The sequence below is a fragment of the Hermetia illucens genome, chromosome 1 (genome assembly GCF_905115235.1).
Source record: "Hermetia illucens chromosome 1, iHerIll2.2.curated.20191125, whole genome shotgun sequence".
Classification (NCBI taxonomy): Eukaryota; Metazoa; Arthropoda; class Insecta; order Diptera; family Stratiomyidae; genus Hermetia; species Hermetia illucens.
Genome location: NC_051849.1, coordinates 97,040,369 through 97,065,168, shown reverse-complemented (window position 1 = coordinate 97,065,168; position 24,800 = coordinate 97,040,369). Strand labels below are relative to the sequence as shown.

Genomic DNA, 24,800 nt, shown 5'->3' with positions numbered 1-24,800 from the left:
CAATTTTTGTAATAGACCGGAAAACCCACCAGTTCACTCTAGGAGCTCAAAATTGTGCAGTGGGACAGAAAACAATGTAACGCATAATACTGAAAAGTTTCGCAGAAATCATACAATTACCAACAAAATCATAGTAGAGAGTTACTCGAAAGCCACGCGGTCTTTTGCTGTGACAGATGGGGCACAATTTTGGGTAGGGCTACGAGCGGAGGCGTTATAGTCTCATTTCCGTGTCTAACTCATCTTTTCTTCCTACTTTTCTCTCTACGGCTATATTATCCTGCGTATTGCTCCACCCAACGAAAGTATATTTGTTATTTCCGGTGGATATTTACCCTGACTTAGCTCCTCTCACTTGTACGAGAAATTCTTCGACAGTTTATCGGATATCTTGACTGTAGTTTCTCCTCTCTCCGTCATCGCTTTTCTGCTGACTTTAATCTACGTATACCTTACCTGGCCTAATGTTTTCGCCCCACCATCATTCCTAAGTAACTATTTCCACTCTTCTCTTCCTTTATGTATCTTTATTTTCACCTGTGCTGCTCTTCACTTCAGTGTGACTAGGAATCACTTAACCGCACTCTTGACTTTGTTCTCTCTAAATCCCTCCGCACACGAGTCGACTGTTTTGCAACTCGAATTGCAAACCCATTCACGTTCAGTGTTGCGTTCTTCAGTGTTGCGCCGAAGTAACCATGACAGGTATATAAGCGATATATTTGTTTTATTTCTTATTTACATTCTAGTTACATATCCAATATTTAGTAAGTAATATTAATTATTTGCACTATTGCTTCTTGCTTCTGGTACAATGTATTTTCGTTGCCATGGTAGAGATGTGCGAGGAAAAAGAAAATAGTTTGCCAAATAATCCCTCACAGTAGCCTCTGAAGAACTCTCGTGTATTACACATTGTCTTGGCATGATCCCGGGCATTTCCGCCATCTCGCTAACCTCACCTATGTCCGTAGCTTCACCTATGTCGGTGTGTGGCCCTGTAGTTAATCCCCTCTCGTTTACGTAGACAGTTGTGAAGGACGCATGCCGCTTCTACAATGTCATTCACTGCTTCTGCTTTTGCATTTGTGCAACATTTAGGCCTATTTAATACCACCAACTTTTCTGCTGCCATTCCAAAAATGCACTCGATAGTTTTCCTTCTCTTGTTCAGTCTGCAATTAAAAATCCTTTTCACATTGTGTAGGCTTCTTTTTGGATATGGTCTCATTAAATAGCTTGTCAATCGAAAAGCGTTCTTCGTTGTCATCAACAGCACAACTGTTTTACCATAACTTTTCCGAAGTCCTCGATACCAACCAGCAGTGAAGATATTGTGGCGCAGCAGGATTAACAACATTCGAAATGTTCATCATACTAGTCCTGAATTCGTTGGCCAAATCGCTCGTATCTATTACAATGTGCGGAACTTTCAAAAGGCCAATTTGGAAAGCCTGGCGACTATTAACTAGAATCTTACTTCTTATGGTTTACCAATAAAATCCAATGAAACATGCTACAGGGGAAAAATATGTTTTCTGGAAACCATTAGTCAAATCATTGATATCTAGTCCAGGAAGGAGTATCTGGCTAGTGTTGAGGCTACAAGACCGTAACAGTACACTAAAGGATTACAGCATTGTCTGTGATTATTACCCTGATTTGACTCAGGTTCTCATTCACAACTCGACTTGCTCGTTTCTTTTCTTTGTTTTATTCTCTGGACTTCTTTCGAATGGTCGCGAACATCTTCTGAAACTTTGAACGTGTATATCTCGAAATCACGTTTTTCGAAATTTCTTATTTTTCTTAGATATTACTGCAACGATTTTAGTAATTTGTTTATCAAAATGATAGTAATACTGACATTATACATTATTATTATAAGTGTCGTGCACGATGTCGGTCGCAATTTTCATCTGAGATCATAAAACCAAACATTTTCTTGATCAAGAGAGTTTTTGTTGCCGATGAACTAGGATCTGTGATTAATTCGAAAGTAAACTATATATATAGTCAGACTCTTAAAAAAAATAGAATTTTCACGAGAAATTTTCGATTATTTGTGCGTCAAAATTGCTACAAAAATGTTTAGTTTTCAAAGATCCTAGTTCATATAGAGTAGTTTTGTATATCCTTTAAAATGTTCATTTGTCTTTTAGTAATCTTGCACGCCAATTAAAGAAAATGGCTTCGAGAAAATGCCGTTTAAAGTTTACTGTCCAGAAAAAAAAACACCAGGCTCGAACAGCAAACCCTCAGCTTCCTGAAAATACCCATTTTTCTTGACCTGCGACGCCAATGGTTAAGTTTGGCTGTCCCATCAGCATCAATATTGTTCCGTAGTCTCCATTGTATATTCCGGCGGCTATATCAACTATTTCCTTCCCAGAATTCTAGTACTTTGGACCATGCCCCAAACCCTGACGTTAAAGGATTTAGTGGCGTTCTCGGTGTATCCACCCAAACACTTGGTCAGGAGATCGTCTCTAGAAAGATCTTTGTAGATAGGAAGAATGCTGGACTCGATATCGAAAGGAATGAGACGTGTTGGTTTCAAGTATTAGTAGTACACCACTCGCAACCGTAATCGGCACCAGCGGAGCATTCCAATCGTTCTCATTATTCCCCGAATGCCGGTTAACATTGAATTTATGTTTTTAGGTCTCGAATTACGCGCCCATGATTTTTTTTATTTTTCGGATACATTTTCTCTCACCAAGAATCAAGAAAAAATAAAAACCGTTCGTAGAAATGATTGAAAAAGATGCAGAAGATGAAATGGGGAGGATGAGGAGTGTTCTATGAAAAATTGATAATCAGACTAAAGAATTGATTGATTGGAGTCGTATTGATTATCCTAAATTCGAAGAAAGCGAAATAATCCGCGAGACGGCATATCTTTCATAATCTTAAGAAGTGGCTTTTGAAGCTTTGACACGATATTCTAAGGCCTGAAGCTGGGCGCATCTGATAAAAAGGTTTTGGGTTCATTTTATGTAGAAACATAGCTAAAAGTGCAAAATATTCCTTCATTAAATGTTAAACTCCAGATATACATGTGCATACAAATCAAACACATAAATATTGTGCTAATCTTAAATAAATATTGGACACTACCCGCAAAATTTATTAACACATACTGTCTCGAGTAAATCATACTATAAGTACAAATAACTAAAAAACGCTAAAAAAGGAAAAATTATTTTAGTTTTCCTGGATCCCCCGTTTATATAAGTTGACTTCATATGACGATAACGTCATACAAGTCTTAGAGCGCGACAAATTTACGGCAAATACAAAGTTTTAACTTTCTATGAATTTTTTATATGTTCATTCAAACTTACCAAAGTTATGTCTTATTTTATCCTTTATGATAATAATAATAATCGTTGGCATAACAATCCAATTGGATCAGGGCCTTGAAGTATATTGGAGCACTTGATTCAAGATCATAACGGTATACTGCAGGATTACAGTACCCTATAGGAGGCAATGTGGTCAGTATTGCGCTCGCCCAAGATTATTCCTGACTTGATTCAGGTACTCATTCACAGCTGAGTCGACTGGTATCCGACGTCAAATCACGATTGTTGCAGTACTACTTTCCGAAAAATATCACACATCTTTGCTGAGGTCCTCCTAAAGGCCACATTTCCAATTGAAGTGGAGTGAATAGATCCAATATTAATGTTTACTCTCGTTGCATGTTCTTTGCTTGTTATTTCACGATTCTGCATTCTGCAGGGTCTTTACTTCATCACTGGTAGGAATTGAATATTGAAACCCTAACAAGACTTGCTTTATTCTACATATTCTAGATAAACGGGCATTTACAAAACTTGAAATCTTTAGACCAGGGTATTTTTTAAAAATTATGATAATATGCCGCTATTAACTTTATTTGAGTAGATTTCCGAATGGAAAGTGGCTTGTGGCGTAGATTCCAAGTAGACCACCATTTTCAGATTCGTTGGTTCGATAGGTTCTGAGAACAAAGCATGTTTCACTTTTTAGCACACACATATCCCGCCCATGCCAAAGAGGCTTCACTTCAGGCAAATCAGCAACAGATCAGATTTTCTCTATGCGGCAAGCGATGGAAAAACTGTTGGAATATGGACAACAGATGCACCATCTATTCATCGACTTTAAAGCCGCCTATGATAGCATAGCCAGGGTAAAACTGTACACGACCATGGGAGAATTCGGTATCCCGACGAAACTAATAAGACAGACTAGGCTGACCTTGACCAATGTGCGAGGCCAGATAAAAACAGTAGGATCACTCTCAAGACCATTCGACATCAACAACGGTCTACGACAAGGGGATGCCCTATCATGGGGCCTCTTTAACTTGGCCCTCGAGAAAGTGATCCGTGATGCTAATGTAAATGCAAGAGGTACGATCCTCTTTAAGTCCACCCAACTACTGGCCTATGCTGACGATATCGACATCATGGGAAGAACCACCCGAGACGTACAAACTGCCTTCATCCAGATCGAGCAGGCGGCGTTGGGCGCGAGATCTTGGGCTGCATATCCATGAAGGCAAGGCAAAGTGTAACGTCAGCATTGAAAACCATCCAACCAACAACATCAAACCGCACTGGTCAAACAGGAAGAATAAAGATAGGAGAATACAACTTTCAGACCGTTGACAATTTCTCCTATCTAGGGTCGAAAATCACAACTACGATGATGAAATCACAGCTACGATGATGAAATCCGCGCGCGGTTGTTGTCAGCCAACAGAGCCTATTTCAGCTTACAAAAACTGTTCCGCTCGAAACGTCTCACCATAGGGTCAAAGCTCTTACTGTACAAGACTATGATCTTGCCAGTCCTCATGTATTCCTCGGAAACTTGGGTTCTTAGCAAGAAAAATTGCGAACTCTTGGCCGCGTTCGAGAGAAGAATCCTCCGAAGAATTTTCGACCTCCTACATGAGGCTGGATGATTCCGTAGGCTACACAATGACGAAATCTATGAGCGATACCATGACCGTCCGGTTGTGGATAAAATCCGGCTCAATGGGTTACGATGGGCGGGTCACTTAATCTGTATGGATGAGAATGATCCCACCCGGAAAGTCTATAAGGGCAATATCTATGGTAGAAAAAGAAGACGAGGGAGACCCTGCCTAAGATGGAGCGATGGCGTAGGCCAGGACGCCAGACAGCTTTTAGGGATATCGAATTGGTGGACCTCGGCGCAAAACCGGGATGTCTGGGGTTCCTTATTAAGGCAGTCCTAGACCGGATACCGGTTGTTGCGCCGTTGATGATAATATCCCGATATAAGATCAATTTCCAAAAGGTACATATGCTAAGGTGCCCTTTCCTTTGGTATCCAACATGACCCTATTCTGAGAATAAAATGTTACACCACCCCTTCACGTATATGTGAAAAAAACCTTAAGAAGAATAAATTTTTCATGGATTCGTCGGCAGCCGCTCGCTTTTCAGGGGATTTAAGTAGTGATATCGTGAGTAGTCTGTTGCCACTTACAAGTTCAAGTCTGTAAAGGCTGCTCCATTAACTCAAACTTCCACTTACTCGATGGCAAGCTACTATCTAAAACCAACGATTTGGTTGCGCAAAGGAGTAAATAAAGTTCCTCAAATGACAGGTATGAGATTTGGCACTGGAATGTAGGATACCAACCCAAAAATGTTTTCGGACGTTTTGAAATAAATATTTTCTGTTAGGCTTCTGGGCCGGTTTGATTCTCGATTATAATGTTTTCATAACGTTAATGGTGTCAACTGTGAATCGTGCATCGCCAAAAGTAATATATGTATATACTAATTGGATTTTAATTTTTCAAAATGTTAGTGCGTCTGTACAGAATGTGAGAGTGGAAGCTGCTAACATAATTGTCGATGAGATATCCAAAAACGACGAAACTTCAGAGCTTCTATATCAAATGCGAACAACATCAAAAGGTTCACATATACATGCATTACACCTTATCATCTAATTTCTACACGTCTTATTATAGCTCTAATCGATTTCGCAAATAAAGATAGCAAAGACTGCGTTCACAACACCCTTTCAGATGCTCTACGTAGAATGAAGGATATCAGAATTCAGTGCCACACTTTGGAACTTCCAATTTCTCCAAATAAGGAATATATCATAACGAGTACATATTATATCTTTAATTGGTCCACATACTTCAATAATGAATTTTTTTAAAGGCATTTCTAAGTGGAAAGATAAATTCACCTCGGTTGGCGGTATAAATGCCCCCAAAAAAATAATTTGTATTTGCACCGACGGTATCGCTCGTCCTCAGTTGCTCAAAGGGAAAGATGATTTAAGGCAGGATGCAATAATGCAACAAATTTTCGGTATCGTCAATGATGTGTTATCAAGGGACAGGGATGCGCGTAAACGTAAACTAAATATTCGCACTTATAAGGTGGTACCACTCTCAATGGTAAGTTTCGTGAACTATGTTTACTGCTATGAATAATTGGCTTCTAAAAACAGCGAAGCGGCATTCTTGAGTGGTGCGAGAATACTATTCCCCTAGGTTTATATTTAACGGGTGAAAAGAAAAATAGCGGAGCCCACAAAAAGTTTCGACCACAAGATTATGCACCAGACGAATGCTACAAAAAGTTACTGGTGAGTTCATTTCCTTATTTGTTCAGGTTTGTTTTACCATGCAAGAAGTCTGTCTAAACGGCCAAATCATTCAAGGAAAAACATAAATCCGAGCCAACGGAAAGATATAAACGGTATCAAGAAGTTTGTGAACGTTTCAAACCAGTATTCCATCATTTCTTCTTTGAACATTTTTTGAATCCCGAAATGTGGTTTGAAAAACGTTTGGCATACACCAACAGGTAAGAGTAGTTGAAAAATGGGTTTGCGCTGTATTGTAAGTTTTTAATTGATATCTCTTATTTTAGTGTAGCAACCACGTCGATTGTTGGATATATTTTGGGACTCGGGGATAGGCACGTACAGAACATATTGATCGATCAAATCACAGCGGAAGTGATTCATATTGATTTTGGTATAAAAACACGGCGATGATAACAAAATGGATATTTATCTGATAATGATTTCCTGGATATTTTAGGCATTGCTTTTGAACAAGGTAAAGTTATGCCCACTCCTGAGACTGTACCATTCCGGCTTACCAGAGACATTGTAGCCCCATTCGGTGTATGCAAAGTTGATGGTATCTTTCGAAAGTCTTGCGAAAAGACAATGACTGTTCTTCGAGAGAATCAAGCGGTTTTGTTGACAGTTTTAGAAGTCCTTCTCTATGATCCTTTGTATATTTGGATAGTGAAACAAATTGACAAAGACAGCGAGAAAGTGGAACGAGTTAAAAGCATAGGTGAAGGTAAGGAAGCAACCTTTTTAGGAAAGTAAAATGTCGTAATTTTGATATTTAAATATTGAACTTTTGCAGAAGAGAAAAATTGCACAGCTCAGAGAGCTCTGATTAGAGTTAAAGCGAAGTTGATGGGGATGGAAGAAGTAGGGGCAGGCATAACCTCAGTCGAAGGACAAGTGCAACGGCTTATCAAGCAAGCTATGGATCCGCGGAATTTATCTCAATTGTTTCCTGGCTGGAATCCTCATCTTTGAGTAAATTTAGAGCTCGGTTGTTTCGTGTTTTTATATTTTTTTTCTGCAGTTGAGTAAAGTTTTGTTATTTCGTACAAATATACATGTTCGACAAATAATGAATGGGATGGTGACCTTTACAGTGCCTACTATTTTTTTCGTATTATGTAAAAATAGATGACAAATTCTGATACTTATTTTAAGCAGAATAGCTAAGGAATTTCACAACCATCGAGAGTTTAGGTGAATACAAGTGCGAGTACACATTTGTGAAATAGCGAAGCCAACGTCATGTCTTACCTATTCCATAGACTCAAAAATCAACTCGTCAATTTAATGTTGATTGTTGAAAGGGTAAGAGAAAAAAGAGAGATATTTTGCAATATAACGTTTGTCCTATATATTGCTTCGAAATTTAATAACATTTGGATGAATAGAGCTTGAGTTTTTGTGCCTAATTTGATAACACCTGCATCTTTGATTTGAGAGTGAATGTTAAGCAAAGAACCAATATCGAGTTTTGCTTCAAACTATGAATTTCTCCAAATAAAGAATATATCATTACGAGCACATTACTACTTTATTTTCAAGAGGTGGAAATCTTGAGGAGACTAACCTCAGAGTTCACGATCCCTGAGAGTGGGATTTTCACCCATTAAAGCCACCTCTCGCCAAGCTACGATTGAGTTTTCCCCATCCAGCAGCTTTCTTTGCATATTTAGGTTTCGTTTTTAATAGAAGACCCTGTGGTCCACCCCAGCACTTTGGTTGGCTTCGCTGTGGAACTGGCTGTTCCTCAGTTGCTTGTATCTTGTTATATTAGCAAGTCGTTTGGCTTTACACTTTTCAGTCGTCCCATTATATTAGCGGCATCGGTCATTTTTCGGACTTCGTTATTTTCATGTGAGGGTAGTCAGTGGTTATGTTTAATTGCTTGGTCTTTGATGACTTCACTAGCCAACTGTACTTTCAGGTCCCTATGCAGATCCTTATTACGAATGAACCAGTGCTTCTAAGCACTTTATTTTGGAACGTTTGTATGACCTTCAGGTTTGATTCTCAGACACAATCCCAGAGCTGCCGTACGTCCATATGGGCCATACGATCCGCTTATAAATTAGCAGCTTGTTGTCGATGGTCAGCTGTGATTTTCTCCCGAAGAGTCAGTACATCTACCTGTATCTGGCATTTAGCTCGTTTTTTCTTTCTTAGGATGTGTTTCCGGCTGAGCTTAGCATGAGTGTCATACCTAAATATTTGACCTCACTCGCCTGTGGCACATCTTTCCGTTTACAATGATTTTAGCTGGATTTTCTTTTTTATTTGTGAAGCTAATGGACGTTGATTTGCTTTCGTTTAATTTTATTTTCACTTCTTGGTCCACTCTACAATGCTGTCGATAGCTGTTTGCAACTTTGTCTTCCGTAGTTTTACCCGTGGTGAGGATAGCAGCATTGTCCGCAAATGTCACTATTTTGGCTTCTTCACAGCAAGATATATCATTGGTTACAGGAGGAACAGTGTTGGGCCCAAGACACTGCCCTGCGGTACACCAGTTGAATTTTTTTTCAGTTCAGAGTAGGTTCCTTCATATTATATTTCACTCTGAATAGGCGCTCTGATACATATGATTTTGAAATATCGAAAAATTCTTTTGGGAGGTGTCTATGCAATTTATACAAAAGAACTTGATGCCGCACATTTTCAAATGCCTGGGCGACATCGAGAAAAACTTGCTTTTTTCCATTGTATTTTCCATCGGATCCGTAATTTCGATCCCCAATGATTTGCTTCAGGAGAAGTCTTTCAAATAGCTTGGCTGTAGTACGGAGTAGCGATTTGGTCGATACGAGTCGATTCTACTTGGCTCCTTCCCTGTTTTGGGGATGATTATAACTTTGGCCACTTTCCATTGTCGAGGGATGTATTTTAATCTGAAAGCGGTTTTAATTATTTGTAATAATTTGACTAGATCCTTTTCTGACAATTCTTTTAGTATTCTCTCTGTAAGCTCATAATCAGGAGCTTTATTAGAAGGCCCGCTTGTTTTAATTTCTGTCCTCAGCTCATTTAATTTCACACAGCATATTGAGTAATGGTCTACTTTTCTGACGGTACTTTCTAAAGGCTCCGCGAACAGATCTGCTTTATCCTGCGCAAAAGGAACCCATTGCCCGTTTCCCTCCTTAATAGGTGGAATTTGTTTTCTGTTTTTTGGATCTTTCGCGGCCTTTCAGCTGCTGTGCTCCGTCCAGCACTACACCCGAGTATGGGCAGGTGCTGAGCGCTTTGGCAAGCCAATGAGGACTATAATCACAGGGACCACTAGGCCATCTACATGAAAATGAAAGGCAAACCGAGCTCGAAAAAGAGCCCTCGCCGGGTGGACGGTAAAAGCCTTTGAGGGGGACACGTTTTCTGCGGCGCTCAAGCCCGACATATCCTCAGATGTTATGGTCAGAGAGGAAGACACTCAAATCACAGCAAGCTACCTAGACATCCAGCCTATTGGATACGATGAGGAAGATGATGGGGAGAGTCAACTACAAGAGACTACAACCGATCCTTGAAAGCAGCAATAGCTTGTCGAAGCGATGACTCTATGATGGATGCAATAAGCATGTTATAACCACCTGGCAAATGGTGCACTGATTTCTGGCGGCTGCTGGACCGTGTTGGCATTGGACGCCAAAAACGCATTCAGCTCCGTCAACTGGAAGCGTATTAAAGAGGTGTTTGTTGAGATAGGTGTTCTTGGGCATTTAGGGAGTTTGGTGGAAAATGATATCTCAAAGAGGTTTCTCTTTGTACGAGGCAGATGAGGGCCTCAAAGAGTACAGGAGCAGACAGGACACACAAGCTCATTCTCAACATTAGGGTTTGGCTTGAGTGGGAACATAGTAACACCAACTATCACATTGTCCAATTCCTCACGCGACTCGCTGATTGCTACAGGCACTATCTGCATCGCTTTGGCTTCGATGAATCGTCCTAGATGGGGTGGAATACCGGGGGATCCGGAGCATGGGATGTTTCACGCCAAAGATTCGCAATGGAGGCAAGGAATGTGTATCAAACACTGAGAAGGAGACGGAGAATATAGTTGTGGAGATGCTGGGGTCGAAGGGGAACTGGTGATTTTGTAGAAGGATGTACTTAAAGAAGAAAAGCAGAAGCCTAAAGGCAAACCTTCCCCGCTAAGTAATACTTAAATGGTGGCCCCACAGAGACCTGGGGTGTTTTTTATTGGATGCGAATCCCACACGCTCTAACTCCGACGTTCGCGTGGCGGACATGTCTTTCTAATATTTTCCACCTCTGTGTATGAACAAAAAAAAACAATATGTATAACGATATACATTAATGTCCTAGTGAAGTTAGCCGCTTGTGATAGGAATAGCCCATATACAGGCTGTTTGAACACTACCGGGCAAGCTGTATGCTAGGCTCATCCAATTCTAAGCAAAAAATGTGAAGTATTTTTTCTCGATTTCTTGTCCCTGAATCGCTAACTTTACAACACTAAAATCATAAATCAAAAACTATGGCAGCTGGTGGTAGATATCTTTGAAAATAAAGTAAGCTGTGTAGAACAGCTCTCCAATTGAAAAAAATATGTTTTTCTCCCTTAAAGAGTCCCCAATTTTTCTCAAATTTTAACATATATACAATATAATAATCTTCCCACACAAAGAGAACCAATTTTTCACTGTAATAAAGTTATGTTAACTTAATTTCATCCTAATTACCTAATTAGTATTAGTTAAAGACCTGGAAATGTGAACTATCAAAATGGAAAAATGCGCTGAATTTCGCACAGTAACAAAGGAATTTATTTCTAACGGACAAAAAGACAACGGATACTTTGATGAATGAAAATCGAAAGGCGATTGAATTCTGAGCGTTTTTATTTAAACTTGTAATGTAAATTTTAGTCCTTTTTTAGCATTTATTCATTGTATATTATAATGCAAAATGACACCGTTCTATTCTATTAGTTATTTAACAAATACAACATACAAAACGGACGAAATTTAGCTAACCTCATTTGTTGAAGTCGGTACCGAATGGCATGACTTATACATGTAGCATCGCGTTCGTTTTTCAATTCAGATAATGTTGCAAATGCACTGTTTTTGCATAGACGCCCCAGCAACAGATTGAACCTTGTGATCGTTTCCCGTTTCCTTCCCCCTATACTGGCTAGAAAGGATTATAAGGTGCTTAGAAAACCATTAGTTCCCTTTCAAATAAAAAATAATATTTTTCCTACTATTGCATATGTATGTATGCAACAGTAAGCGTTGATGGGCAATACTTGCTTATTTAGGATCATCTTAATAACTATAAGGGCCTGATCCAATATGGATTGTTGCGCCAGCGATTATAATAACTATGTTTTCAATATTTACATAAATATGTGTCTTGGAGTATGAAACTACTTGGAGGAATATTTCATATTGTTAGCAATGCACGAAGCAGTAATAGTCCGAAAGGATAAAATACATCAAAAAGATTTGATTTATGATTAGTACTACTCAAGTACTATCTATAAGATATTCTCCACTATTTTGCTAGGCCGGATAGGCCCATACGCCCAGAACATCATTGGCCCATACCAAAGAGGCTTCACTCCAGGCAAATCATCAACAGATCAGATTTTCTCTCTGCGGCAAGCGATGGAAAAACTGTTGGAATATGGACAACAGTTGCACCATCCATTCATCGACTTTAAAGTCGCCAGGGTAAAAATGTGCACGGTCATGAGAGAATTCGGTATCCGGACGAAATTGATAAGACTGACTAGGCTGACCCTGATCAGGCAGGATCACTCTCAAGACCATTCGACATCAACAACGGTCTACGACAAGCGGATGTCCTATCATGCGTCCTCTTTAACGTCAGCACCGAAGACGAACCAAGCAACAACATCAAACCGCACTGGTCAAACAGGAAGAATAAGGGTAGGAGAATACAACTTTGAGACCGTTGACAATTTCTCCTATCTAGGGTCGAAAATCACAACCGATAGCAGCTACGATGATGAAATCCGCGCACGGTTGTTGTCAGCCAACAGAGCCTATTTCAGCTTACAAAAACTTCCGCTCGAAACGTCTCACCATAGGGTCAAAGCTCTTACTGTCCGAAACTATGATCTTGTCAGTCCTTATGTATTTCTCAGAGAGAGAGAAGAATCCCCCGATGAATTTTTGGCCTCCTACATCAGGATGGACGATCCCGAAGTCTACATAACGACGAAATCTCTGAGCGATACCATAATCGTCTGGCTGTGGATCAAATTCAGCCCAACAGGTTACGGTGGGCGGGTAACTTAATCCGTATGGATGAGGTTGAGCCAGTCCGGAAAGTTTATAGAGGCAAAATCTATGGTAGAAAAAGAAGACGAGGCCGACTCTGCCTAAGATGGAGCGATGGCGTAGGCCAGGACACCAGACAGCTTTTAGGGATATCAAATTGGTGGACCGCGGCCCAAAACCGGCGATGTCTGGAGTTCCTTATTAAGGCAGGCCTAGACCGGAAACCGGTTGTTGCGGCGTTGATGATGATGACTACTCGATATCTAAAGAGAGCCACTATTTCTTTGAACTAATTTTACCCGCATGTTATATGTACATATAACTTCACTTCAGGGATGAGTAGTAAGTATTATTTTAGGCGAGCGAACACATGGAGCAGCCGTATCCAAAATTATAATATTTGATATACAGAATAAGATGGCTGCTGGTCAAAATTTACCTGCAATTCCCTGGCACACCTTATCGAAGTTTTTTTTTCACTGGTTATCCTTTTTTATCGAATATAACTTTTTTCTACCTCGAATATATCGATGATTCGTTTTTCAACAAAGCCTGATATGTATACAATTGAAATAATAGATGGCATCTTTTCATCCATAACCCTAAACCGCTCTATCTTATCTTGCTGCGAGTTTCTGCGAGCACGTGGCAGTATACGTTATAACAGCAGACAGCAGGAATCAAAAGCAAAGCTTTCTTAAAGATTCGAAATTTCTTTATAAGAAGCTTGGTGGAATCAAACACACCCAGCATCCTCGGCAATTGATTCATGTTTGCTCTCTTGGGAAGTAAGGACCAAATACGTAGATGCATCCAAGATCGATCTTTCGGATGTATCCGTTTCCTGCTGGGATAAGATGAAGAAACACGCACAAGAAAACCATCTAGGCGACATCGATACACCATCACACCGAAAGGTGCACAATGAGATTCCATACCGCTGGAGTTGTTCCTCCTGTGTATAGTCTTCTTGGCCTGGAGCAATGGATCGATTGTCGAGAATGTTGCGAGTGTTTGCTTCCAGCAAGCTTCCTATAGAGGAATTTAGAGGCATCCTTCGCTTCGCTGATTGCATTAAGATCCACTACCATTAATCCGAAAGGAATCTTTAAGGAAGCTCTGCCTCTGGTTTTCACTGGGATGTGGCAAGTCATAAAAAATTATGCAATGTCTATTGTTATGGCAGATGTTGCCACGTGTTCACAGCAATTCGCAGCCATGTGCTCACAATCAAGTGAGCCCAGTTCACCATCGATGTCAAATTTACTGTATACACTTAAGTTTTGAAGCGCAACTCCTCTCGCGGTCGTAAATGTACAATGATTTTTCGTCACCATAGAATTTCAAAGAATGCACTGAGAATTGCATCTCCTGTATATAGCCGTCTTGGCCTGGAGCTTTTAAGTAACAGTGGGGGTAACTTTTCATGTGCTACTCCCATATATCATCACAAAAAGAACATTAGCACAGAACAGTCTTAACAATTTTGATGTTGAGGTCGCTGCATTTCCAGATTTTAGACGAGGCAGCGAAAACGAATCTAGGGCTGTTAACGCATCGGGTGAAATCCAGTTCGGTTCCACCATCGTCAGAAACCATGCTTCCAAGATAAACAAATTCATTAGCGTCTTCGATACCCTGGAAATTATGCAGGTAGGGAGATTGCGATGACCTATCGGAATGAGAGCTTTAGTTTTGTTGACGTTTATCTTCAGTTCGACTCTACTTGCCTCTCTTTCCAAATCCAGAGCCATTTGAAGATAGATGTCATGGTCCGTTGAATTCCTCCACGTCCTCCGAACAAGACACCATGAAAAATGCCACCGATAACAAAAAGAAATAATATCTGTTACAATATTGAATTTTACCGGTCCCCACTTTGGATCTTAAATTTTTCTGAGATTTTATTTCTAGGAAGCACGTGACATTTTGCGCCATCATATATCGCTCTGATAACTGTTATTAGTTTCTCAGGATTCCCTATCTTGCGTAGAGTACTGCAGATACACTATCACGCTGTCAAAAACTTCTCTAAAATGATCTGCAGGGTGTTGTTGTGGTCAATTCAGGAGGATTCGGATTCCCTCTAACAATCAAGTTTTTGAAACGCTCCTCAATGAGCTCCTGGATTCTTTTAGCTATTATCTCTACGACGGCAGAGAACATGCAGATACCCCTGCAATTTCCGCGCTCAAAAAGGGGTCCCTTCTTTAGAATCTTAAGGGGGTCATCCCGTGTGAAGGCCGTTTTTTTGCCTTCCTTTGAGAAATTATTTTGAAGGACTGGATAAAGATAGAAACGTGATTTTTTCACCATATGTTTATTGATATCTCTAGTATATGTGGTAAATTTTTCAGCTTGATTTCATAGCTAATTTTTGGAATAGGTGTTAATTTATGCACCCATCTCCACAAAAGGTGTTTTTCTGCTGCCACGCTGGAGGGCGCTGTGTACATCTGAGGGAAAAAACTAAACGGCATTTTAATGTGGACAATATTCCACGGTCCGCAGACTAGGATAATTAGAAAATATTAAAAGGTAAATTTTTGGTGGGCTTTTAAACTTAATTTCTTGGATTTTGGTGTTTTTTTGCGACTTTTTTTATGAATAAAAAAAACGACCCATCCGATTGCAATTATCCAAGTTTGCGGACCGTAGAAATATGTATTAAAGAAGTCGTGAAAATTTCAAAGAATTTGGTTAGACAGATTTTGAGCTATGGTGGCAGCCGATTTTCAAGATGCAGTTTCGAGAAAAACGCATTTGAAAATTTAAATGTGATTATCAACAGTAAAATTTTAGCTCACCATTAATCTGCTATACCTTTTCCATTGAGAGCACCCTCCGTTTCTTCAAAAAAGTCTTGTAAGGCCGATTGTTGCTCTCTGGTGTCAATCGTGGCTCTTTTAGCGAGGTCAGTCGATCGTCGTTCGGAACGCCAAATTCGCGATTCATTACGGCGGTCGGCATAAACCTGACATATGTGACCAACTTGACATCCCATTGTCACTAGGATTTTGAGAATGTCATTGAATCCCTCATGGAAAATAATTACAGCCAGAAAAGTGGCTATTTCTACGACCTTGGCCCCAGAATGAAGGTGTTTAGGACCGAAAGTTCAGATCAATGCATTTAACGACTCATTGTTATTATGGGTCTCTGCTCCTAAATATCTGTTCAAGAGATCATCTCGTGACAAATCTTCGTACATTGGTTTCATGACTGTTCGAACTTCTTCAGTCAAAGGTGCCTTCTCGTGGTGAAAACTATCCAGTTCTCCTTTAGCTTCCGCTTTGCCCCATCTGCACCAACTGTCCTCGCCTGCTGGACAATTTTGATGCTGAGGATTTTCGTCTGTAGAACATTTATGGAAGAAGGTTTCCCAAATTTCTTGCTTCATTCCTTCTATTGAATTTGCGTGTCGACGAATAGCCAGCCCAGGAAATGTAGTGAGGTCGTTAATAACCTTATCAGTAAGTTTTCCAGCCCCTTTTCCACCAATGCCTTTGTGATTCTTCTTTGCATTTCTAAGCCGCGTTCCCATTCTTTTTTCGATATGTCCTACGTATTCCTTTTTTACTACTACGTATATTTTATTATTTGCAGAAATTTGCAGAAATATCAGAGAAAACTCCAGCAAAATCCAATATACAATATACAAAACTTGTCGCAATTGGAACATCCATGTTCATGCTTGCTAAAAGTTTCTTTGCTGATGTTGATGCGAAGTCCTTTTTCTTCTCTGATAACTATCGATTCTCATGAAATACTCGTTTTTTAGTGCGAGCATGACGTTGAACATTAAAGCGATCTCCCTTCATACGATCCATTTAAAAAAATCACTGAACACACAAACAGCACAATACTTACAACAAAATATAACTGAGTATAACTTGAAAGCCTTTCAGTGCTCACTCTAGACTGAATTATCCTTTTTATTCCAAACAGCAAAGAAGTTTAGACAATTGATTGGTTTTCCATCTTTTTATATTTATACCTGTGTTCGAATTTATAAGGCTCAGGTAAAAAACTAACCGGTAAAAAAAGATTCGATGCTCTTTCTCATCGAGTACTCAAGCCGCGGCTGCAAACTCCTTACCTGTTTAACCCTGTAATTTCTGAAGGACTCGGAATATCGGAAAATCCCTTTGCCCGCATATTCTCCACTATATATAGATACAATTCATGCAAAAAAAAAAATCGATTTCTCCAACCCGACACACGGGATGACCCCCTTAACATAATTCCCTACATCCATTTTCTGGGAAAAGTCTCGGATTCCTAGTATTTCCATGGGGAATGGAAGTAGCAGAGGTGCAGCGATAAATAACTCTGCGGGGAGACCGTCAATCCCAACGACTTTACTTCGTTTGAACGCATTGACGGCAGAGATGTTTCGCGTGTTACAACAATCACGATATGCGGAGCTTCACCAGATTTGAGGCGGTAGAGCACTGTGGAGAAGTGTTCTGACATCTTCAGCTACTCGTCATCGTGGATGAGAAGTTGAGCGTAATATCCCGCATAGGATCATCAAAATCGGATTATTTCCGCTTTATTTCATATAAAAATGCCAATATCACTCGCGCTGAAAATATTCATATATTTTTCGTTAAGGGGTTGACGAGTCCGCATCCACTTGATGTGAGACCGGATCAAATGGAGGGCAACTTACTCTCACTGTTTCTAGTCTACGGACTTCTCTTTTTGGGTTTAACACCCAAAGTCCAAAAATTAAAAGGGGGACGAGCCCTGGTACGAAACCGTAAGCCGTCCTTCTCTTAACTGTTTATCTTACATATTTCGTCGAATTGATTCACAAATTTTCTTGCCTCATTCGAATACATCGATAACATCTACAATTTTAATCCGTCAAAATGAATCAATCCGAAAGCCGGCTGTATGCAGATCTTGTGGGTGAAATATCTCGAGAACATTTTATAATTGAGTAGTACTATTACAGATCTAAAGGGAGCCACCATTTATTTTAGTAAACGTTACTCCTATGTTACATATGTAATGCCACTTCCGGTTGATTTTGAGTGTTATTTTAAGTCACTAATTACATGGATCAGCGTTATGTAAAATTATAAATTTCATAACACTATTTTTCTTAATTTTACATCCATCATGAGCCATATTTACCAAGGGGACCAATACCATAATTTCCTATTGTATAATTGTCGTCATCTTCATCAACATTATTGTGAAATTCGTTGTTGTTGTCAGCAATTATGATGTCATTTATATGGACAACAGTTGAATTTCCACCAAATATGTTTGGTGTAATTGAAGATACATCTTCAATACTATGTATCGAGCTAACATTTTCAAAGCATGTACGATGCAATCTGTCTTCATTGAGTTTTGGCGCCCAGGATTAAATGTATAAGACGAGCGTATTCTTGCTGCTTGCAAATTATTGGAAACTAATTTTAAAACTCCCTCAACTAAAATCCATCTAGTTGCTTAGTTTATTTTAGTGTAGGGAGTCGCAGCTTCAGTACTCAGGCTTTTTGTCAGACCCATTGTGACCCCAAAAACCAATGGCCTTCAGCCTGCATCATTCGTAGGCTTTTGCAAATCTCAGATCATCTTCCAGAGCCAGAGGGTACGCAGGTTCTCTGTTGAAGAAAGCCTTACTTTTCAGTTGGCCAAATTTCAGTAGCAGTAATGTAGGCTATAATATAGAGCATGATCTTAACAAGTTTTGTGGAAATCGCATCATTACTAACAAAATTATAATAGGTCAAAGTTTTCGTTTCTTTGCAATTCAACACATTCGATGTCAAGATCACCCGAAAGTGGATACTCTCATATAATATATGCATACATTATCTGCTACGTACCAATGGGACAAATGCACACTCATCATCATCATCATCAACGGCGCAACAACCGGTATCCAGTCTAGGCCTGCCTTAATAAGGAACTCCAGGCATCCCGGTTTTGCGCCAAGGTCCACCAATTCGATATGCCTAAAAGCTGTCTGGTGTACTGGCCTACGCCATCGCTCCATCTTAGGTAGGGTCTGCTCGTCCTGTTTTTCTACACCAGATATTGCCCTTGTAGACTTTCCAGGTGAGATCATCCTCATCCATACGGATTAAATGTCCCGCCCACCGTAACCCATTGAGCCGGATTTTACCCACAACCGGACGGTCATGGTATCGCTCATAGATTTCGTCATTGTGAAGGCTACGGAATCATCCATCCTCATGTAGGGGGCCAAAAATTCTTCAGAGGATTCTTCTCTCGAACGCGGGTAAGAGTTCGCACACTCAAATATCTTTATATAAGTAATGCACAAAACCTTTCATACCTGAAGCGTCCAGCTTCCGGTTTCCCGACTTGTTTTTGTTTAATTTCTGTTTTGCCACAAATTGATATATCCAGTGAATCGACAAATCTAGTAAAGCTAACGCTAAGATATTGTAGGTAATGTTTATGCTGCATATCATATGCGTGGCATCTCAACTTCTTCTCATGCCATTTATATTACATTAAAAGTATTTTGTTTGCATTGCGGTTTAAAATGCTTACTCGCGTCGTAAATGGCATGAGTCCCAGAACATTATTTCCGAATCTTGTTAGGACGTATTTTTCATACACACCACTGACAATCAACTCTATGGTCGCATATGTTTGGCGACTCTGCAACAGTACTCATACTGCCCATCTGGTACTCCTCTGTTCGAATTAAAATCCCTTTTCGTTGCGAGATTTGCAAAAGCCTACGAATGATGCGAAACATGAGATCCTCAACCGAATTTTCTCGACCGTCGCGTCCCAGCCAGTCATTGATTTTAGCTAATACCACGAAATTATCCACTATTTTCACGACCACAAGTAATTCTAGCGTAAGCAAATCGCAAAACTCACTTCTAAACCCAAAATATGTTAATAAAATCACTTTCAAATGGAAATTTGTCGTTGTACTTGGAAAACGCTCGAGACACTCCCCATGGAATATTCAAACCTCGAAAGCGGCCAGGAAAATTATAACGACGTAACAATATCGTTTGATACTCTCCACTCTCCGACAAGAGCCACCATTTGAAAGGATGCCAGAATGATGTCGCGGATCTTTCGCCTGACCACATTTAAGAAAGTGAGTTCATTAAGCAAGTTGAGGATATGCAGTTCGGTCCCTACCAGATACTCTAATATCTGGTATTTATGTTAGAACCTCGCCAGCTTATATGGTGTCCATTGACATCACATCTTACTACTACCTCTACCCCGTTACTTTTCCCATATTGGATAGCTCTGATAAATGTTCCACTAGGAACTTCGTCTAAGCTATAGGGAAAATAAGTAGTATATTAAAGAATCATGTTGAGATAGGTCGTTAATCAAAATATCCTGAAGGTATTTTGAAACCGCCATACAGGAGCGAAGTCTAGCGCTTCTATTGGCATACAACATGTTAGCATGTCAATGATTAACCCGCCAACTAATTAGTTCAGTGGTCGCTTAATAATGTTGCAATTTTATTTGAGAAATATGGTACCTCAACTACGCTTTAAATGGAAATGCTATGACTGCAAGTTTCAAGCAGGTAGTATAGAAGCGCCGATAGTAAAGAAAGTTCCCGGCCTATCAGTTTTTGTCCTACTTTGCTGTATCCAGGTGGAGAGTTGAGATTATTTTGGGAGTTGCCGGCCGAGTCCTCTTTGCTGCCCTTTGAACTGAGCGGTTGGGATCATCAGAGGGCCGCTTCCGCTTCGGTTTGCCTTAGCCGCAGATGCATCGGACGATCCCTTCCTCTTAGCATTGTCACAACCCGGGGAGACCGACACCGACTGGAGACCGGGGTCAAGTATGCGGACAGAAAGGGCCTGCATCATCACGACTGTTAAGAACTCGGTTCCACTTGGATTGGTCAATTATTGAATGCGTGGCATCTGAGTCTAGACTCAGGTTCCCCATCGACGACCTCAGGGTGCCCCACATTAATAGTTGAAGCGTCATGATTGGAACTCAACTTACATTTTTGTTTTGTTTTACTTTTTATATTTGAGATTTTTCTTAGTTGGCTACCAATGCCTTTGTTTTACGGGGGAAGATAACTCGATCTCGACAGAGCTCTTTTTCCGTGACAAGACTAGTTGAAACTACTTTGTTGTCGACGTTGTAGCCAGAGTTCGCCGTTTACTGCCACATCTTAACCCCATTCAACCCTCATTCAACTCTGGCACACATATACAGCGTGCGGCAGCATAACTTCCTTTTTTCAAAACTCAATAAAAACTATTGTATGCATCGGAAAATATTTATTTATTTTGTATAATGTAGGTACATGTCTAAAGTTTTTATTTACATTGTTTTGAAGATCAAATCTGTTAGGCGACGTCCCCCATTCTCCATACATTGCGTAAACTGATTTCTGGCGTTTGTTATGACTCTTGTTAGCATAGCAGGTGTTATGTTGGCAATTTCTTCTTGGATGGTGGTCTTCAAATCTTGTAGGCTTCTTGGACGGTTCACATAAACACGGGATTTCAAAACACCCCATAGAAAAAAATCACAAGGGGACAGATCGGGAGAGCGTACCGGCCATTCCAAATCGCCTCTAATTGAGATAAGGCTCTCTGGAAAGTGTTCCCTCAAAACAGCCATCGATGCTCTTGAAGTGTGTGCTGTTGCACCGTCTTGTTGGAACCAGGTGTCCTCCAAATCCAAATTTTCTCGCCATGGGAAAAAAAATTCTATAGCATGTTTACATACTGGTCCGAATTCACTGTCACTGTAACCTCATTTTCCTCAAAAAACCAGGGACCAATAATTCCAGCTGAGGAAATTGCACACCACACTGTGACTTTGGGTGAATGCAAAGGCTTTTGATGCAATTCTCGAGGGTTGGTGTCAGCCCAGTAGCGCATGTTTTGTATGTTAACCGACCCACACATATGAAAATGGGCTTCATCGCTAAAAAAAACAATAGCACCCTCGGGAACGACATCAAGAAGAAGCTCACACGCGTTCATCCGAGAATTGAAGTCACGTTCTGAAAGTTCCTGCACTATCGCCATCTTATAGGGATGAAAATGGAGATCATCACGAAGAATTCTTCTCACAGAACGATCGGATAGTCCAAGGGCAGATGCGTGTTTGCGCGCAGAACGCTGTGGCGATCGAAACATTGACGCTCTCACTGCTTCAATGTTCTCAGGTGATCTAACGGGCCGAGGGACTCCAGTTCTTCCTTTTGTCGCACTTGCAGTTTGTCTGAATGTAGTGACCCATGTAACAATTGATTTGCGGTCTGGGACGGGAGCCAACGGGGGGCTAAATTAAAGCGATTCCGAAATGCACGCTGTGTTGCAATAACCGAACATCCGCTTGAAAAGTAAACCTCAAGGGCAAAGGCACGCTCCTCACTATTCCAACGCATGATGGCGACTGAGCCGTGTCGGGACAAAACTTTACAGTATCCCCTCTTGAACGAGACCACTAGCGCTCCGCTATGACATCAACTAACTGAGTGGCGCGCATTTTAAAAAAGGAAGTTATGCTGCCGCACTCTGTATTATAAGGCGGGAAAAAAGGTAGAGTATCTCTTACTAGCTTTGATCCAATCGAAAATTAGTTTAAAATCCTGTGCAATTCTGGATATCCTGGGTAGTTTTCAGACTAGGTCCTTTTATCTGTTGCGATTTTGTTTGACTGCCATCGTGTCCGTGTGTTGTGGGTAGTGTATTAGAGACGGAACGTAGTTCTCGTCGTGATTTTGGCGAGATTATTGTATCCATAAAGCGGCACGTATGTACAGCGGTGGAAAGTATGGAAAGATTTATGAAAGTACAATAACTTGAATTTGAAGACAATGTAAAAGGCTTTTTACCCGCACACAAATACATACATTTTGTACTATGAATGTATTTTTAGGTTTTAAAGCTTACATTTTACTTTTACAAATATGGAAAGATAGCAAAATTTGTTCGAAAGAATAAAGAAATAAATCTATAATTAATATTTAGTGGCATAATCTCTCACCTTAATTGCACTGCTTTACAAATAAAAACAAGTCGGGAAACCGGAAGCTAGACGTTTCAGGTATGAAAGGTTTTGTGTATTTCTTTTATAAAGAGATTTGAGTGTGCATTTGTCCCATTAGCATGTAGCACGTAAAATATGCATATATTATGTGAAAATAGCCACTTTCAAGTGATATTGACATTCATAGTCTTGAATTTGCAGAGGAGCGCAGTTTTGACCTAGTATAACTTAGTTAGTAATAGCGCGATTTTTACCAAATTTGACAGGATCATGCTCTATACTGTAGCCTACATTGCTCCAAAATCTTGTGCTGCTAGGGTGAACTTAAGGTGGGTTTCCTGTCAATTACTAAATATTATAGTAATGTACTATTAGTAACTTTATTTGAACAGGTATCGGTATGGAGGGTATTTTGGAGCTTAGGCACCATATAGTGGCAGTCTCCTGATTTTTTTCAGATTTTTTGGTTGAGTAGTTTCTGAGAATGGGTTCGTTAAAAAAATAACCACTTTCAACCCCCCGCACTCCTCACCTTTTCAACAAAAGTCAAAACCAAGACCGGCTTCGAAAAGTACTAACGACGTTTAATTTGATACCCCACATGACTATATTTGATGAAAAAAAAATGTAAACTCCCCTTTTGCATGTATCGGGACCCCCCCCCCCCCCCCCCCCCCCCTCCCTTAAATTCGTAGTAAAAGGATGTAAATCACTAGATGCGTGAGCGCTCACAGTTCCCATTTTTCTACCAAATTTGGTATCAATCGCTATAACCGTCTCCGAGAAAAATGCGTGTGACGGACAGACAGACAGACAGACAGACGGACAGACAGACAGACAGACAGCAAACCGATTTTAATAAGGTTTTGTGTTTACACAAAACCTTAAAAATGAAGTACCCGCTTTGAAAAGTCATTTTTATTTATTCCTATCGTGTAGTAAAAATATATACATATTTTCTTTTCATCAAGTATCATTGAGGATGTGTCAAATTATAATAAATTAAAAATTGAAAGGCCCAAACATAATTTAAAGAAATATAATAAAGTTGATCAACATTTTTTATATTAACCAAGTTTATTTTTATCATTTAGGCATAAACAATACAATAAAGTTCAAAGTTTTGAACGCCAACAGTAATCGCCTAGCATAGTTGTGCTCCAATGGCCTTGAAATTGTTCTTCGAGCTTCTTGACATCCTGGCACCTCTCACCCTTCTCATCACTGAATTCACCAAGATTAGGTGGAAAGAAAGAAAAATGAGAATGAAGAAAGTGAATATTTAACGACATTCTACAACCCAACTTTTTGTATGCTTTTAACATGTCATTAACTATCTGTTCCGTATTTTCGGCCCCGCAGTTCCCTAAAAACCCTTTTATAACTGCCTGATTTTTGTGATCCCACAAATATTCCTTCTTCGAGTTTGGCGTCACTTAACTTTGAAAATACTGTCTTCAAATATAAACAAGTCGGGAAACCGGAAGCTGTACGCTTCAGGTATAAAAGGTTTTGTGTTTCCCCATGTGCAGTACTTTGAGTGCGATATAACTTAAAATTCAATTGCGTCACCAGGTATTTACACAAATAATTTGCTTTTCAAAGTACTCTATCGATTATAAGATTCCACAATCTTGACATTAGAAGTTCAACATTATTAGCAAATGTGAAGAAGTTCACCAAAAACAGAACCAAATAAAGGCTCACCCAATAGTAGCAAAGGGTAAAAGGACTGGGGAGAAGTAATTTCCTCATATATCGGACTTTAATATTTCACTCAAATGTCAATTATTCTCGTTAATTATGACGTCAGCATCTTATTTGCATAGCTTCAGATGTAGTAAATTCTCTCGAAATTGATAAGTTTGAACTGCTCTAATTTTGGCG

At 39.9% G+C, this 24,800-nt stretch overlaps 1 protein-coding gene across 2 annotated transcripts in view; it reads left to right on the top strand.

The window, feature by feature from the left end:
• The window catches only part of LOC119661189 (serine/threonine-protein kinase ATM), a 58,714-nt gene extending 50,586 nt beyond the window's left edge, over nucleotides 1–8,128 (top strand). For both annotated transcript variants that reach the window (XM_038070411.1, XM_038070410.1), the window contains exons 36-43: nucleotides 5,839–5,948; nucleotides 6,005–6,148; nucleotides 6,204–6,445; nucleotides 6,499–6,636; nucleotides 6,712–6,857; nucleotides 6,924–7,030; nucleotides 7,097–7,366; nucleotides 7,436–8,128. In XM_038070411.1, the coding sequence (XP_037926339.1) occupies nucleotides 5,839–5,948; nucleotides 6,005–6,148; nucleotides 6,204–6,445; nucleotides 6,499–6,636; nucleotides 6,712–6,857; nucleotides 6,924–7,030; nucleotides 7,097–7,366; nucleotides 7,436–7,614 (1,336 nt within the window). In that variant the 3' untranslated portion in view covers nucleotides 7,615–8,128. The remainder of the gene's footprint in view (nucleotides 1–5,838; nucleotides 5,949–6,004; nucleotides 6,149–6,203; nucleotides 6,446–6,498; nucleotides 6,637–6,711; nucleotides 6,858–6,923; nucleotides 7,031–7,096; nucleotides 7,367–7,435) is intronic.
• Nucleotides 8,129–24,800: the final 16,672 nt, after the last annotated feature.